Source organism: Battus philenor, unplaced genomic scaffold (genome assembly GCF_028537555.1).
Source record: "Battus philenor isolate CCGP_79_NKW_IND1 unplaced genomic scaffold, ilBatPhil1.0.hap1 SCAF_29, whole genome shotgun sequence".
NCBI lineage: Eukaryota > Metazoa > Arthropoda > Insecta > Lepidoptera > Papilionidae > Battus > Battus philenor.
Window position 1 is genome coordinate 5548775 of NW_027181692.1, and position 17673 is coordinate 5566447.

A 17673-nucleotide genomic window follows, 5' to 3' on the forward strand; every position below is an offset into this window, starting at 1 on the left:
GCCGAGACTAGTGTTTCATTATACCGAGCAAATGATGCACCACGCCGAGACTAGTGTTTCATTATACCGAGCAAATGATACACCACGCCGAGACTAGTGATTCATTATACCGAGCAAATGATGCACCACGCCGAGACTAAAGTTTCATTATACCGAGCAAATGATGCACCACGCCGAGACTAGTGATTCATTATACCGAGTAAATGATGCACCACGCCGAGACTAGTGTTTCATTATACCGAGCAAATGATGCACCACGCCGAGACTAGTGTTTCATTATACCGAGCAAATGATGCACCACGCCGAGACTAGTGTTTCATTATACCGAGCAAATGATGCACCACGCCGAGACTAGTGTTTCATTATACCGAGCAAATGATGCACCACGCCGAGACTAGTGTTTCATTATACCGAGCAAATGATGCACCACGCCGAGACTAGTGTTTCATTATACCGAGCAAATGATACACCACGCCGAGACTAGTGATTCATTATACCGAGCAAATGATGCACCACGCCGAGACTAGTGATTCATTATACCGAGTAAATGATGCACCACGCCGAGACTAGTGTTTCATTATACCGAGCAAATGATGCACCACGCCGAGACTAGTGTTTCATTATACCGAGCAAATGATGCACCACGCCGAGACTAGTGTTTCATTATACCGAGCAAATGATGCACCACGCCGAGACTAGTGTTTCATTATACCGAGCAAATGATACACCATGCCGAGACTAGTGTTTCCTTATACCGAGCAAATGATACACCATGCCGAGACTAGTGTTTCATTATACCGAGCAAACGATACACCATGCCGAGACTAGTGTTTCATTATACCGAGCAAATGATACACCATGCCGAGACTAGTGTTTCATTATACCGAGCAAATGATACACCACGCCGAGACTACGGTTTTATTATACCGAGCAAATGATGCACCACGCCGAGACTAGTGTTTCATTATACCGAGCAAATGATGCACCACGCCGAGACTAGTGTTTCATTATACCGAGCAAATGATACACCACGCCGAGACTACGGTTTTATTATACCGAGCAAATGATGCACCACGCCGAGACTAGTGTTTCATTATACCGAGCAAATGATGCACCACGCCGAGACTAGTGTTTCATTATACCGAGCAAATGATGCACCACGCCGAGACTAGTGTTTCATTATACCGAGCAAATGATACACCACGCCGAGACTACGGTTTTATTATACCGAGCAAATGATGCACCACGCCGAGACTAGTGTTTCATTATACCGAGCAAATGATGCACCACGCCGAGACTAGTGTTTCATTATACCGAGCAAATGATACACCACACAGAGACTATAGTTTCACTATAGCGAGCAAACGATAAACCATGCCGAGACTAGTGTTTCATTATACCGAGCAAATGATGCACCACGCCGAGACTAGTGTTTCATTATACCGAGCAAATGATGCACCACGCCGAGACTAGTGATTCATTATACCGAGCAAATGATGCACCACGCCGAGACTAGTGTTTCATTATACCGAGCAAATGATGCACCACGCCGAGACTAGTGTTTCATTATACCGAGCAAATGATGCACCACGCCGAGACTAGTGTTTCATTATACCGAGCAAATGATGCACCACGCCGAGACTAGTGTTTCATTATACCGAGCAAATGATGCACCACGCCGAGACTAGTGTTTCATTATACCGAGCAAATGATGCACCACGCCGAGACTAGTGTTTCATTATACCGAGCAAATGATGCACCACGCCGAGACTAGTGTTTCATTATACCGAGCAAATGATACACCATGCCGAGACTAGTGTTTCATTATACCGAGCAAACGATACACCATGCCGAGACTAGTGTTTCATTATACCGAGCAAATGATACACCATGCCGAGACTAGTGTTTCATTATACCGAGCAAATGATACACCACGCCGAGACTACGGTTTTATTATACCGAGCAAATGATGCACCACGCCGAGACTAGTGTTTCATTATACCGAGCAAATGATGCACCACGCCGAGACTAGTGTTTCATTATACCGAGCAAATGATACACCATGCCGAGACTAGTGTTTCATTATACCGAGCAAATGATGCACCACGCCGAGACTAGTGTTTCATTATACCGAGCAAATGATGCACCACGCCGAGACTAGTGTTTCATTATACCGAGCAAATGATACACCACGCCGAGACTACGGTTTTATTATACCGAGCAAATGATGCACCACGCCGAGACTAGTGTTTCATTATACCGAGCAAATGATGCACCACGCCGAGACTAGTGTTTCATTATACCGAGCAAATGATACACCACACAGAGACTATAGTTTCACTATAGCGAGCAAACGATAAACCATGCCGAGACTAGTGTTTCATTATACCGAGCAAATGATGCACCACGCCGAGACTAGTGTTTCATTATACCGAGCAAATGATGCACCACGCCGAGACTAGTGATTCATTATACCGAGCAAATGATGCACCACGCCGAGACTAGTGTTTCATTATACCGAGCAAATGATGCACCACGCCGAGACTAGTGTTTCATTATACCGAGCAAATGATGCACCACGCCGAGACTAGTGTTTCATTATACCGAGCAAATGATGCACCACGCCGAGACTAGTGTTTCATTATACCGAGCAAATGATGCACCACGCCGAGACTAGTGTTTCATTATACCGAGCAAATGATGCACCACGCCGAGACTAGTGTTTCATTATACCGAGCAAATGATGCACCACGCCGAGACTAGTGTTTCATTATACCGAGCAAATGATGCACCACGCCGAGACTAGTGTTTCATTATACCGAGCAAATGATGCACCACGCCGAGACTATAGTTTCATTATACCGAGCAAATGATACACCACACAGAGACTATAGTTTCACTATAGCGAGCAAACGATAAACCATGCCGAGACTAGTGTTTCATTATACCGAGCAAATGATGCACCACGCCGAGACCAGTATTTCATTATATCTTCATATTTTATCGCCTAAGTTCTTACCAGAGTGTCTTGTCATGCCACACTTTAGGCAAAGAGAATAGTCGTTTTGTTGCACAAACGACGGAGTTCAAGGAACGACTGAAGAGCAATAAGGTCGGGTAGGTAAGACCTCTTCGTGGAGGTGCTTAAACTGCATCTCCTCGCCCTCATAAACTAATAATACAAGAAGAATTGCCAAGAACGGCATTTCCCTACACCCGGGACAAAGTAGTGGATAGATTATCATATACAGGTTTCCGCGCAGGCTGCGATAGGTCTGGTGCAAAATTAGCAAGAGCACAAGATAGATTAAACATATGAAGTAAACTAGAAGTCAACAAAAAAAGAAATAACAGAATACTAAGCGGCATATACTTTAATAAATAGCATGAATAAAAGTACATATATAATATGCTTTGGTTTCAAAGTTAGAATCAAGATTGTAAAATACGAAAATAATGTACAGTTAGGCTCTCCTTCCAGGAATGGGGAGTCAGTACCAAAAACTAGGAAAATAATGAGACGTTGACTGTACAAAATAAATGCTAAGATTTGATAAGTTAGGATAAAAATTATAACATATCAAGGTAACGGTATCAGAATAATAACAGGAAAATAGATTCATAACATGTAAATAAAATTTGTGGAAAAAATAATTATCTAGAGATTAAAAGACAACCGTTTTGCGGCTATATATATAATAGCTAATACACAGCGCGGTGGAAAACATTCATGATGTTATGCCCGCGAATATAAATAGCAATTTATCTTTAAAAATACAAATACCAACTACAGCAACGACTCCACTGGCGACCGTTTACCGCACGAAAAACGCGTTCGATGTTCAAAAATCATTCACCACACTTCCTACCGTCCGTTACGTAAACGGCGAACAGCGTGGGCGATCCGAGGTAGGATCAGTATCCTTCCTTAGATTACCGAGTGGTCCACGATGCCCTCCACACTTAACTCCTCATTCAGTACACTTTCAGTAACAATGACTAGACATACTAACTTAGGCGCGCTAGCCGTAAGCTCTGCCGGCCGACCGGTCGCGCTGGGTTTGTGTCCTCGAGGGCTGGCTGGGCGAGCCTCGCTACTATCTCGCGGCCACTACCTGTGTGACTTCCTCGTCAAGTGCTGATACGGGTTCGGAAACTCGAATCCTTTAATTTTATATAAGTCACTGACCCCTCCGTTCCGTGAACTCGTTTCCGATGAAGCTTTAAAAGCCGCAAGGCTAACAGCAAAAACTCCACATGAGACAATAGAGAAAAATACAATCAGCAAGATCCGTTCCCGAAGGCAGCCTCACACTCCTTAAGCCGCGATCAACGTAAGCAATACGAGGTAGGATCCGTATCTTTCCTTAGACTGCCGAGTGGTCCACGCTGCCATCCCATGCCCCACATACATTACACTATACACTTACACGTTTAGAGTAGCTACCTTCCCGTTAACGTCATGGTGCAACAAGTATTCGTCTGTTTAGTAATTTTTTTATTAGTTCACCAACCATTTCGTTCCATGAACTCAATTTAGATGAAGATGTAAGAATCCAGGCAACAGCGCTATCAACAAAAACAATAGGTAATACTAGCATCTCATAGAAGAGTTTCGTGTGGAACAGCGCGGTTTACTACATACAAGAGTCTTTTATTTCATTCAGGATAGAGAACCTCCCTCGACTCCTAAGATTACAAACTCCCAAAGAACTAGTAAAAGGAATTCATTCTCTAAATTATTTAAACTTGTAGCAATTCTATTGTCATTAAAACATCTAAAAAGTAAAAAAAATATCACTTAGAATATTGGCTTTAGGATGGTTAATTTAAAAAATAATAGGCGATCAAGGGAGTCCCCGATGTTAAGTAAAATAAAATCTATTTGAAATCCAAGACAATTTTTTCGCATCTTAAGCTGGTGTAAATCTAGAATCAACTGGCGTCTTAATACATTGGAGTATGCAGGCTGTTCAGAAATCTTCGTCGGCTGTGAAGCGGGCGCGACGAGCGGGTATCTCCCAGACTTGAAGCTTGCCATCCTCGTGCCCCACGACCACCCTGTAGCTCCTGCTGACACACAAAAACATGAATAATAAGTTCAGGGACTCTTGAAGACATATGGCAATATGGGGTAAGAAGTGGTCGTACGAACCGTAATGTTAAAAACTGGACATTGTTAGGGCGTTGTGATAAACCAACAAGACACTAATAATTAAAAAAAGATACTTTACTTCAATTTAGTTAGGCACTAAATAGAACGGATTGTAAACAATGAATTAAAAAACTAAAAATCGAAATAAAAATAAAGAGCAAAACATTAAATAATCATTAAAATATGGCCAATTAAACTACATACAAATTGAAATATCCCCGCCTTTATGTATAGAGGATGCAGGCGATTCATTTTATGGTATGTATGCTCTGATCTATACAATAAACATTCCTAGAGACGGGAACATATTATTAGTGTATAGTTATTTTTACTTCAAACTTTATATCACTGCGTACAAGGTCTACATATAAGTCTTCATCATCATCATATCACTCGATAGACGCCTACAGCAAGACATAAGCCACCTCCAAACACTTTCCGCAAATTCCGGCAACCCTAACCATGTCATCGGTTTTTAGTGGAGCCCTACCAAAGCCACGTGTTCGCCACTCGAGAACCTTTCAGTGCCATTGGATTCCAGCTCCAAAATTCTAGTAAAATACTAACCCGCTTTGAGTGACAGCCACACAGGTTACGCTGGACTCTCCATGGAAACCTTCGATGGGAACCGCTCTCCCGTTTGCAGCGTTGTACACCCGCACAGCCTCCTTACCAGCTGCCAGTCCCAACACCACGCACGCGCTGCTACCCAGCCATGCCATGCAGCTTACAGCCACATCCAGACAGAACACCTGGAATAATTCTTTAGTTTAGTTTCCAATATAAGACATCCACAGCTGTACATATGCCTTCTCTATAGATTTCCAATAGGACCCAAGTCTAAATAATTTTGAGACGACCTCAAGAAGATCAGCTATTTATGGGTAAACGTCCTACACTGTAGTCTATGGTCTTTACTCCATAACCTTAAGGCCTCGAAGTGGCCTGGCTATTGTTACTTCAACATGAACATCCACTTGTCTACAAAGGAATAATTAATTTGGTGGAGCCTAGAGAAAGGTTGTACAAGTTGGTCAATATTTCCAGCGCAGATGCCTCCAAGGGAGATTGGTTAATGTAAAGAGGTCTACGTGATTCATAATATCACAGGTTATTTTCCCCCAAATTCTATGCGACGGCACGTTAAGCGAAGAATAACTTTTTGAAATGCCTTCAACAATGCCGCCGCTACAGAACTCTAATTTGAGAAAAGACACAAATAATTGACTGACTCAATACGCCGTTCGACTAACAAAACACTTCTCGGCACTACACCCGCGGGTGTATAACAACCATGTTGTTTTGTCAATATAAGCATTCCGTATGGAACAGCTATGCAGATAAATCCGAAAACATCTTTACACCTAAAACGCTGTCAGAAATCATTAATATCATCGTTATTATGTCAGACACCCATTGCAAAGCATAAATCTCCCACAAAGATCGCCACGACGGCCAATCTTTCGCTGCCAGCATCCATGAGTCCACCTAGTGGCCGCTGTATCCACCGACAGAGTTCAGAGTTCAGCGCCCTAAAAATTAGAATCTTGAAAGACTCAAAATAAAGTCCTTCTAACTCTATTCGAGACTTAAATATGGATTATTTGAAATGGAAGTATACTTCCAGGCATACCTTTAAAGGACAGGTCTGAGCCACGTTATAGAGCCTTAACTCCGAATCCATAGACACGGAGACGAATACACCTGGCTTCTGGAAGCAGAACGCCACGTCCAACACGCACGTGGAGTGGCCTTCCAGCTCTTCGTGCACCGGGTCCAGGACACCCTCCTCGCAGCCTCTTATTTTGCACAAGAAAAGCTTCCCCGACTTAGTTCCGACCACAAAGATATCCTCAGCTACCTTCTCGTCGAAGCTCCTTAAGCAGTACCTCTTAATGAAGTCGAAGCAGGTGATGTCAGGCGCCGGTTTGCGGTTGGCGTTGAGCGTATAGCAGATTACGTTTTCAAATATCTTCAAGTTGGCGTTTACTTGCCAGACGTTGAGAGTGCCATCACTGCCAGCGGAAACAAGAATCTGGTCTGAAGCACCACGTCGCTTTCCCTTACTATTGATCTGCATCGTGAGGAAGGTATTCGCCAAGTGTGCGTCCGCCCAGAGGAGAGCTGACACTCGCCGTGACCCGTGGCAACCTGATGGAGACGTCAGACCTTCATCATGGCAAGGTCTGTTCGTCATCAGACTATAAAGCACCACCTCTCCAGTCACAGTACCATATGCAAGCAACGCTGCTACCGCCGGGTGGAATTTCAGAACAGTCACGCAGTTCTTTTCAGAAATATCCAAGGTGTGGACTAACTTGTCGCCTTCAGATCGCTTTAGTGTGTACACTTTTATCAGGCCTGGGTTCTGGCACCAGGTCTCATGCTGAGTTTCACCGATGGAGATAGCCAAGGAATTACCGGCACTGCTCCAAGTGCAACTGAGGATGGATGAGCGATGGTCGCCGGCGCCCAGACCGTGACCTTCCAACTTTAGCTCCTGGGACACTTTTGCTATGATGGCTTCTTCGTCTTCCGAATCTGAAGAGTTGTAAAGCATTTCTTTGTCGTTCTGGTCGAGCTGTTCCATCATCGTTGGGACGACTTTGCGAAGGAAGTCATTGAGTCCGGGTGGAGGGTATTCCTTGAAGATATCGTCTTCAAGGTCCTCTGGGTCGGCGGTGCAGCCGATGTCCTTGGAGAGAACAGTTTGTGAGCCGACGCCGCTCTCTCCGAATTCGCAGGTCTGTGTAGAAGTTTCACTGCCTGGTTTCCGTTCCGGAGCGATGCTTTCGAAACCAACCGCCTCGGAGTCGTATCCGCTGAGGGCCGACATTATGCCTCCCCAAACTTATTCAGCTAAGTTAAGGCCGCGACGATGTTTTGTTTTTGTTTTCTGTTTGACAGTTGCCATGGCGACGACATATTTTCATAAATAGTATAATACAAACTTTTTGCCGGTTCTCTCTATTTATTTAATAGTATAAAAGACTTACAACTGTAGGTGTAAAATTATAATTATTTTAACATTTAATTACAAGATTACTACATTTTTTTGTAATAGTTAGACATAAATTCAACTCAAAAATATCTATTGGGGGACATACCTAATCGTCTTGCTTGGCACGCGGGTTGCTGATCGCAGTGTGGTATATTATGATACACAGGAGACGTTGTCCATCCCCTGAAAACTTGTTAGTGAGCAGTTGATAGAAGATGGTAACAATGAATCTCTTTCTTTTTAATAACAATGAAACATCAGCTATTGTGTTCATTTTAATATAAATGAAAAACTTTTAATGAGATTAAGAATTTTTTTAATTTTAAAACCAATACCAACTTTATTTTTATAAAACTAGATGGCGTTGGAGATTAAGAAATGGAATATTTCTGTCAGATAACAAGAGAATAAAAGGGTTTCCATGTTTAATTAATTTTATAAATATACACCAATTAATTCTGACATTAATTTTACTTTTTACTATTACTAAATATCTGTCATATTTCATTAGTATTTTTTCATCAAAGATGGCGCCATTTTCATTATAACTTTTAATTTTTAATACGTACAAAAAGGAATTCGTTTGATGAATTTTTCATTCATTAATTTATTATTGAAGTTCAATATACATTACTATCATTTTATTTTTAGCATTTGCTTATTTCAATTCCCTTGTCCTTCCCTTCCACATGTCTGAAATATTTAATTTTAATTATGTAAATTTTTCCGAAATCTCACTGACAAATTAAAAAAAAAAGGTTTACGGCTTAAAATCAATAATTCCTGAAATGTTCAAGTTATCGTGTGGTTTTTTAAAACTGCGTACAAATAATATCAAAACTTGTTTTATATTCTAAAAATGAAGAAAAATTTTATTAACAAAAATGTATTAATAAAATTTTTAAAATAAGTTTCCTTGAAACTCAAGGTCTTATATGGATAATGAATAACGCCTGTTTATAAACAATTGAGCTGTAGAAATAGGACTGTCTAGTAGTGTTATATATGAAAAATATCTATAACTTCATACAAGAGGACGATTGATGGCGCTGGCAGTCGATGGTTTTGTGCTATTTACGTATTGGCGTTTATTTAAACAACCCTAATAGTGACCCGCAAGTATATTTTAACTAGGAAGCAATGAAAGAATACAGGGTGTATTTAAAATATTTATTAAGCATTATGAAACACGCTTCGCGCTTTCTTCTCTTTCTTTCTCTTTTCCAATCTCCGTTTTTGCCTCTCCGTGCTCTTCAATAACTGCATGATCTTCGCTTCTTTGTCTTCTACGCTGTCCTCTATTGCGAAGTCCGTGGTGCCCTCGGTCGAAGGTTTGACTTCTTCAACGTCTTCTGTTGCTATGGAATCTGGGACTTCTATCTCAGATTTTTCTGAGATATCCTTCTTCCTGCGTTTCTCACTGGGAATAACAAAAACGAATGTTAAAATGTAGCTATACTTTATTCTAGAACGACTACCCACAATATGACGACCTGATCTGAAAACACTTGATGCAAGACCCTTATTGCCTGTTCTATTAGAAGTCTATATGGGAGGCCTATGTCCAGCTGAGGGCGTTCTAAAAATATCATAATGATGACGATATCATAGTATATGACTTTTTTACTCTTTCTTCATTTGTACTTATTCGATCTTCCTTCATTAACACTTAACGTCTTCCTATAAAAAAAGGCCGCGCGCTATAGTAGGCATCGGACACATGCTTATAATAGATAAAATTAAAATACTGATAAAAATAGATTCTAGATAATTTTTACTATAAGAATCTTGCAATCGTTATCCAGTTAGAAATATAGGCTTCATTTTATTATTAAAAAAGGAAAAAAAAGAAAATAGGCACTCGGCGTGAATTCATACCAGCGGGCCGCAACGGTTTTTATTCTCGGGCGTGAATTAGCACTCGCCGACGCAGGAGGGTTATTTTATCTTTGCACAGGAGATAAGATTAACTAACAGAAAAAACCTTCGGTGTTAAATTTATAGTTGTACTTTGTATTATATTCGTGTATAAATAAATAATTTGATTTATAGCACCGGCGTATGATTTGGCACATGATGTGATTTTTAACTACGGTTTGGACATAGAAAGGTGTTAGAAAGAGCTGTGCAATAAAGACGGTGCCCTACAAACCCAAATCCCGACGATTTTTGCCATGCTTATATCATAAATAATAGTGAAATTGCACGACACACGGACTATTTTAACGCTTTTACACATATAACTAATCAACCTGTAAAATAAAATGTGTAATCAACCTGTATAATAAAATATGACAAAAAACTCTAATAAAATTTTAATGTGTAATCAACCTGTATAATAAAATATGACAAAAAACCGAATTACCGAATAGGTTCCATTTCATTGAATAGATCATCCATGTCATCATCTTCATTGACCTTGATCACGTCCTTCTCTTGCTTCTCCTGGACTTCTGGTGGATTCTGCAGCGGCGTTGACGTCTCTGTTTGCACTAACACACTTGTTGGCTTCGATGTTAGGTATATCTATGTATATATAGTAAAAGTCATAAGTTATAAGAAACTATGAATTTTATTCAGCGTTATTGGAGAGTTTGGAGACTGAAATTGTAAAGAAACCTTCGCATGTGGTGAAGTATTTTTTTTTTACCAAGGCAATATACCATCTCATATGTCAATTTAAACAAAGCAATATGAATTGAAATACTGGCTGGTCTTTTTTCGCATTAAAAAAGTGAATTTTTCATGAATTTCACTATTTTGAAGCAAAAGATAAACGATATTAGATAAGTAAATATTTAAAATGGTACTGACATGCTAATAAAATCACGTCGACGATTCATTCGTCATATTTAGACAAAAAAACCATGTTTTCTTAGAAATGCCTGAAACTTTTCATCACACATGTTACATTAAAAAAATTACATCAAAATTACTTTAAATATTAGCGCATGCATAATAAATTCATTTATGGAACATAATTTAAATTGAAAATTGTGTTTATTATTATCTGATTTTTATTATAAGTTAAAATATTTATCAAATTGAAATATTCATAATACTAGATGGCGCTAAAAGTAATTTATATGAGCTACATATTATTTTGATATACAATTAATACTAATGATTTAAGATTACCTTATAAAGCAGTTCCTTGGTGTCGTAGCTGTGGACGCGGAGGTGGCGGTCGAGGCTGGTGGACACCACAAGCCTCAGAGGCCGGTGGACAGCGATGTCGGTCACACAGCCCACGCACCCCTTGTAACCTTTGTCCGGTTTGCCTTTCCTCAGGTCCACTTGGTGCAACTGGCCTCGGCCGAAACCCACGAGCACCTGCCTGGAGTGTATACAGGGTGATTGGTTAGGCATAAAAGCTTTTAAGAATACACACTATACAAAAATCAATGGTTTCAGTAATAATAAATATTCAGACAAGTGTGTTTTGGAGTGTTCATAATGTCTATATTGCTCAAAAATTTCACAGTAAATCGTTGAGGTTGTGACATCAGACAGTGGTGTGTTTCAGCTGTGTTTCATATAGATAAATTGGAGTTCTGGTGTGTTTAGTACAAAAAACTAACCTTGAATCAAAACTGGATTCTATACAAGTGGCCGCCATGCCGTTGGGGAACTCTACAGTACAAACCGGCCTTCTCTGCGCCCTTGTATCGTATAATCTGAAATACAGGATGTCCCAAAAGTAAATTCATATTTTTAGTACGTTTTAATGTTTGAATTGGAAAATTTTATGCTGTCAAGCGACGATTAAAAGTTGAAAATTTTTTCTACCCTAGCTGAAGTAAAACCAGTTTTGTGAAGACCTAAAGGGTGTTCCAGACGGATATAATAAAAGTATTCATAGCCATCAATGTAACATACATAAAATATAATATTAAGAAATTAAACCATTCACTTAAGAAACTTAAATGACAGGTTTAAAAAAGAAATCACAGTAAGTTAAATTTCATAAAATAAATAAAAATTCATGTTATAAATGATTTTAATAAAGATTTTAATCTAATAATTATTTATCGCAACTAATAATTCTAAAACTTAAATAATTCGCTTTTTTCCCTAATTTTAGTACCGAAATATAGTATTGCATTTAAATGGCTTCAGAGCTTTGTGCATTCTCCTTTTTTGAATTGCCCTCTTTAACAATCAAATTGCCCACCTGTGGGATAGGGCACACGTTTATAAACACTTATTTACAAAGTTTAAGGAAATTAAAACCATCTTACCTGGTGTATCCGAACCTGGAGCAAACAGCCAACAAATGACCACCTTGGTCCGGGAGGAATGTGAGGTCAGAAACCCATATTGGTCTTCTCAGCTGCAACCAGTCGTGTGGTGGGTTTTTGGCGGTAAATATTGGGGTGCTTTCGCCAATTCGCCAAACTTTCAAGTCATTTTCCTCTCCTCCTGATCAGTAATTAACTCATTTGAAAAAGAAATAATAATAATTTTTAATTTCCTTAACATTAGAGTCCAATTCTTAAAAAAAAAACACTGTACCAAACGCAGCTTGTCTTTCGTCCCTTTTTTTCTGTTCAAAAAATTCTCTAAAATATAAGTAGCTTAAATTACTCATTGTTATATCAGCTACTTACAAGTCTCGCTAAAATTTGGTCCAGCCATTTTAAAGATTAGCCGGAACAAACAGACAGACAAATGAATAATTTAAAAAATTAGTTTTGGTATATATACCATATATATATTCATATGCTTGTAGTTATTTTAGTGTTACAAACAAACAGTCCAATTTTCTTTATTTATATAGGTTATACTTATACACTGGCACACACCATTAGAGAGTATTGATGATTGGGAATAAAAAAGAGAGAAAAATTTAAAAGAAAAAATGAAAATAAAGAAAATGTAAAAAATTATAGGCTATTAAAGATTAAGAACCTATGCTGTGGATGATCCAAAGTTAAAAAAAAACAATATCATCATCATATCAAACGATAGACACCGACTGTAAGACAGGCATTTCCCAAAGGTCTTGTGCTGCATGTATTCAGCGGTTTCTATGGCTTTTACTATGTCATCAGTCCACTTAGTGGGTGAGTACTTACGCTTAACATAAACAAATTAAAACATAAACTTACCTGTTCCAAATAAAGTGGTGTCATCACTGCAAACTTTCATTCTATCAATTTTACCACCAACCGAGACCGTGATCTCTTCCTTCTTCTTCCAAACCTTCACCACTCCACTTCTGACTCCGGCTATGAGTTTTCTCTCATGGATTCCCAGCCCCACCACATCTCCGTCCCCAAAGTCAGCTGTGTATACTTTTGTCACATTTGCACTTTGTGTGTTATAGCATTGAATCTGGGAATAAATTAGATGAAATAATCATTTCTGCTAATTATTAAAAATAATATAGTATAGCTAGATATCTGCTGCTCGCTTCGTGTAATCGAGGGGTGCGCAACCTTTTTAATCAAGGGGCCAATTTAAAATTTAAAATTGGGCCGCAAATAATAAAGTAACACTTTAAAAACCTACTAAACTTTGTATTATAATAATAATTAGAATTAAAAACCTTGAACTAAAAAAGAAAACTTTTCATATATAAATTCAATACAAAAAAATCGCCTACCATTTGTATTGCTAGTTTGAATTAGTAGCTGTGTCAATAACTCTACACAAACAAGTTGTTTTTTTGTTAGTATGTATAACCATTTAATTATAATAAATTTTATAATAATATATTGATGGAATAAAATCAATAAAATAAATTCAATTTTAGTTGACAGACTGCCACATGTTACTAAACCCTGGTGTGGATTACATGTACAATTCATGATAATTTTTTACGCATCAAAAAAATATTTAACACTTTCCTTGCCTCGGCATTTTTCTAAGACTTTCCATCCAGGCCGCGTGGAGCATATAATACCCAAACTTTAAAAATTGAGAAAAGTCGCTTAAAACGTATGCTTTACACTTCTTCAATACTGCAAAGCTATAATTAGCAGGAAAAAGTTATAAATTTTAATATGAATTACGTACACGCATGCATGATGTGATCTATATTCAACACTGCAATTAATTTGTTTAAGAATCCTTTGTTTTTCAATGAGAACTGCAAATGACTTAAACCGAAAGTGCGGCGGAGGTCGTATAGGCCCCACATGACATGGAATGTGTTAACCTAGTGTATAAGTTAGTTCTACTTTAAAACTATTCATTTTTTTATGAACCATTAACTCCTTTCAAAAAAGAATTTCGTAAAATCCATTCTTGGCTGATGTATACACAGCAAAAGGAATATTCCTGTACAATTTCAAATCTATAATTCTTATGGTTTCAGACATACAGTGATAAGTACATATGTGCAAATGTCTGGTAGATAGAAAAATTATTTAACCCACAAGCTTATGCCAGTCATCATGTTAATCAATAGACGCTGTGCAAGGCATAAGCCTCCTCCAAAAGATTGCCATGCAACCTTAAATATGTCACCAGATCAGTGGATTCAGTTTGTGGTTATCACTGGAACACCTTTTAGCCCCTATGACACATAACAATATACTTTGTAAATTAATAAAAGTCTTAAATTCAAACCTGTCGATTTTTCCTCGCTAAAAGTATCTCTGTCTGATCCTTGTTGCCCCATGTCATTGTGGTGATAGAGTCATCTTTCTGTAAGCACTTCACATCCACAAGGTTCTCCAAACATTTCTTGTTATTTTTTGTTTGATCCGTATGATATTTTACATCTGAAATGTATATTTTTTATTACAATTAAAAAATTACTGGTCATATTTCTATTAAAGGTAAACAGGGTAATTGGCTTATTTGTCAGTAAAAAGCTTTATAAGTTTTGTACCTACTTCCAATCACCCTAAATAAAGTGATAACTCTGAAATAATGGAAATAAAGAATGAAATGAAAAATTAAAAGTGTGAAAATATAGCTCATTAATCAACAGATAGCTTTATAGCTTTTATATTTACTTGACATCTTCTTAGATGAAGTGATCACTCGGAAATATGTTACATTGACTTATATTTTCTATTGGAATGTTAAAGGCTAATAAGTTTTTGCAGTGCTCAGTCTGCAGGCAGAGTTAGGTTACAATAATTAATATTCATATGTAGTAGTCCACAGTTTGAAAACACTTTCTATTAGTATATGATCATTACATTATTTATTATTCCTGAGACCATTGATATTTGGATAGGATGTACTTTAATATACAGAACCAGCCTGTACGTTCATACATTTAAAGCTTGTATACCTATAAACAATAATTTTTTATGTAAAGATTATTTTATTGCATATTGAATAGTGTTTTCGTTTCAACTCCTACTGTGCCTGGTGCCAGAGATCTTGACCAGTCATGGTCTTTTTAACAAACATCTGTTTACAAAAGGTGTTATGAACAGACTCTGTGCAGAATATGCCTGGAAGAGGACAATACTGCTGCCCATGTGCCAGCACTACTTCATATGTGTACAGGGGGAGCACCCTGCAAGGCCCATCTCATTGCACTGAGGTGCCTCTGCGAGAATATTGGTGACATCAAGAGCCTGCTGGGATTTCTAGAGGAGTTGGGTTGGCTTGAGTAAGGCAAACCCTGATGCAAAATGAGTGTATATCATATGTGGTATTTCTATGATCCTCATTATGTTCAATGTCTATTCTTGAACATCATCATTAATACAACCAATAGTTCTTGAGTGGCAGTGCTCTGGTAGATGCAGAATGGTGAGGCCACCCTTAAGGTGGAGCCCACAAGATAGTTACATTAAGTCATTAGATGCAGGCATCGCAAGACTGCAACTTTTGACGGAGACCTATGATTTAAAGTAGAAACAAGGTCTCATAAATGATGGTACAATTTTTCTATATACATGGAATAATGACTTAAATAACATGTGGTACTTTTTGATTTTACAACATATTCATGTAAACATAAAAAAATATACTGAAGACTAATAGCTACACTAAAAAAAAAGTGACAAAAAAATACTTAAAATTAGTAGAAATATTTGGAAAGTATAATTGATGTATGTAGAAAAGCCTGATTATTGATAGAACCAACACTAGATAATTTTGTATTATAGCGCTTTAATACATGACCACTCTTTAAGATATTATAGTGTACACATATAACATATTGTACAGGTTACCAGATATTTTTTTAACAGAAAAGTTTTTTTTAAAAAGCATCGTTTTTTTTCTTCAACATTATTACACTATCTGTTTTCAAGGTAAAATAGTAAACAATATTCTGCATCTGCAAACAACATTTCATGCAAGAAGTCGCATGTGGCTTCAAAATCGTGGTTTGTCGACCAATAGGTTAAAAACACCAGTAACATTAACCTTCTTACACGTACATGTTAATAACAAAGCGCATAATTCATATTAATTCATCAACCAATGATATAATCACTCTTGTACGATTATTTTTAAACCGTTTAGTGTTTTTAAGCCGGTATGCCAAAGTAAAGATAAAATATATTTGACACGACTTACGTTTAAAAGATCCAATACTGCTAGCGACGAATATATCGAACTGTTTATCGTCTACCATCTTAATAGAGTTTACATTTAAATTTCTTTTCAACGAAAACAACCAGTTTTCGAATCACAACACGTGAATATTTACGTCAAATGTAATTTGACAATGTCATATCGAGTGTTTACCGTTAAAGAATCTTCCTGAAATTCTTGATTTTAACAGAAATGTCTATTGTGCAATAATTTTTAACTCTACAAAAGCCCGTATTTTTTAACCTATTCTCATTGATAATTCTGTTTCAAATTATTCTATTTTGTTTATTTTTTTTATTGAATGACAACTTTAATGGCACAAATAAAAATATTGGTGCTCTCTTGTGATATCGAAAAATTGTAACCCTTCTTTATAAAATTAAATGAATGAAACGTATGACTATTTAATTCATTTTATGTTGTTATTAATAAGAAATATCAGTTAATGCTGTAATGCTCCATTTTATTAAAGTTGTCATTTTAAAACGGACTAGTCTTGGGGCATTCTATTTAATTAAAAAATTAGGAATTAACAGCTATATTGTATAAGACTAAATATATTTACCAAATTTATAAAAATGTGCTCAATTTTTGCACCTTATTGGTATAGCAACACTAGCTAGTGTTGTAACTACTTCGATAAAATTACTTGATGGTGCAATACATAAAAAAAAACGCAGAAAATGTAAAAAAAATTATTTAATCCTAAAATATTCATAAATTACATTATTGTTATGTCTATGTATATAATTATTTTAAATCTTAAGAGGAATAATAATTTAAGCTAAAATATAGATAAAAATTACACAAATGAAGAAAAAAAAATTGCATTATGAAGAGATTTTAACAAGCATTTCAAATAGTGGGCATACTGTATAGAACTTTTTCTTAGTATATAATCATTACATTATTTATTACTAAAACTTGATTTTTCAATAGGGTGCACCATACTTTAATTGACTGCAAAAGAACTATGTATTCACTACTTTAAAGCTTTTACGAC

General features: G+C 37.3%; 2 protein-coding genes across 2 annotated transcripts; both read right to left on the reverse strand.

The window, feature by feature from the left end:
- Positions 1 to 4973: 4973 nt before the first annotated feature.
- Positions 4974 to 7991, reverse strand: LOC137926391 (dynein axonemal intermediate chain 1-like). Its single transcript, XM_068769994.1, has 3 exons — positions 6789 to 7991; positions 5723 to 5907; positions 4974 to 5070 (listed from the first exon to the last, which is right to left on the reverse strand). Exons 1-3 carry the CDS (start codon positions 7989 to 7991, stop codon positions 4974 to 4976), a joined length of 1485 nt encoding a protein of 494 aa, XP_068626095.1.
- Positions 7992 to 9312: 1321 nt separating this feature from the next.
- On the reverse strand, positions 9313 to 16779 carry LOC137926295 (WD repeat-containing protein 74-like). The gene is made up of 8 exons (XM_068769894.1): positions 16653 to 16779; positions 14733 to 14887; positions 13268 to 13493; positions 12398 to 12578; positions 11738 to 11833; positions 11295 to 11493; positions 10522 to 10682; positions 9313 to 9576 (listed from the first exon to the last, which is right to left on the reverse strand). The coding sequence occupies exons 1-8, from the start codon at positions 16708 to 16710 to the stop codon at positions 9330 to 9332; spliced, it is 1323 nt and encodes a 440-aa protein (XP_068625995.1). The 5' UTR covers positions 16711 to 16779; the 3' UTR covers positions 9313 to 9329.
- Between the last annotated feature and the right edge of the window lie 894 nt (positions 16780 to 17673).

Bases quoted from the DNA above. Each gene is read 5' to 3' on its own strand.
- LOC137926295 (XM_068769894.1), bottom strand. From the start codon at position 16,710: ATGGTAGACGATAAACAGTTCGATATATTCGTCGCTAGCAGTATTGGA. The intron at 14,888-16,652 runs GTAAGTCGTGTC...TATACATTTCAG, and splicing joins CAGTATTGGATCTTTTAAAC to ATGTAAAATATCATACGGAT. The intron at 11,834-12,397 runs GTAAGATGGTTT...CCTGTATTTCAG, and splicing joins TCCAGGTTCGGATACACCAG to ATTATACGATACAAGGGCGC.
- LOC137926391 (XM_068769994.1), bottom strand. From the start codon at position 7,991: ATGTCGGCCCTCAGCGGATACGACTCCGAGGCGGTTGGTTTCGAAAGC. The intron at 5,908-6,788 runs GTATGCCTGGAA...GAATTATTCCAG, and splicing joins CTCAGACCTGTCCTTTAAAG to GTGTTCTGTCTGGATGTGGC. The intron at 5,071-5,722 runs GTTAGTATTTTA...GTGTGTCAGCAG, and splicing joins GTGGCTGTCACTCAAAGCGG to GAGCTACAGGGTGGTCGTGG.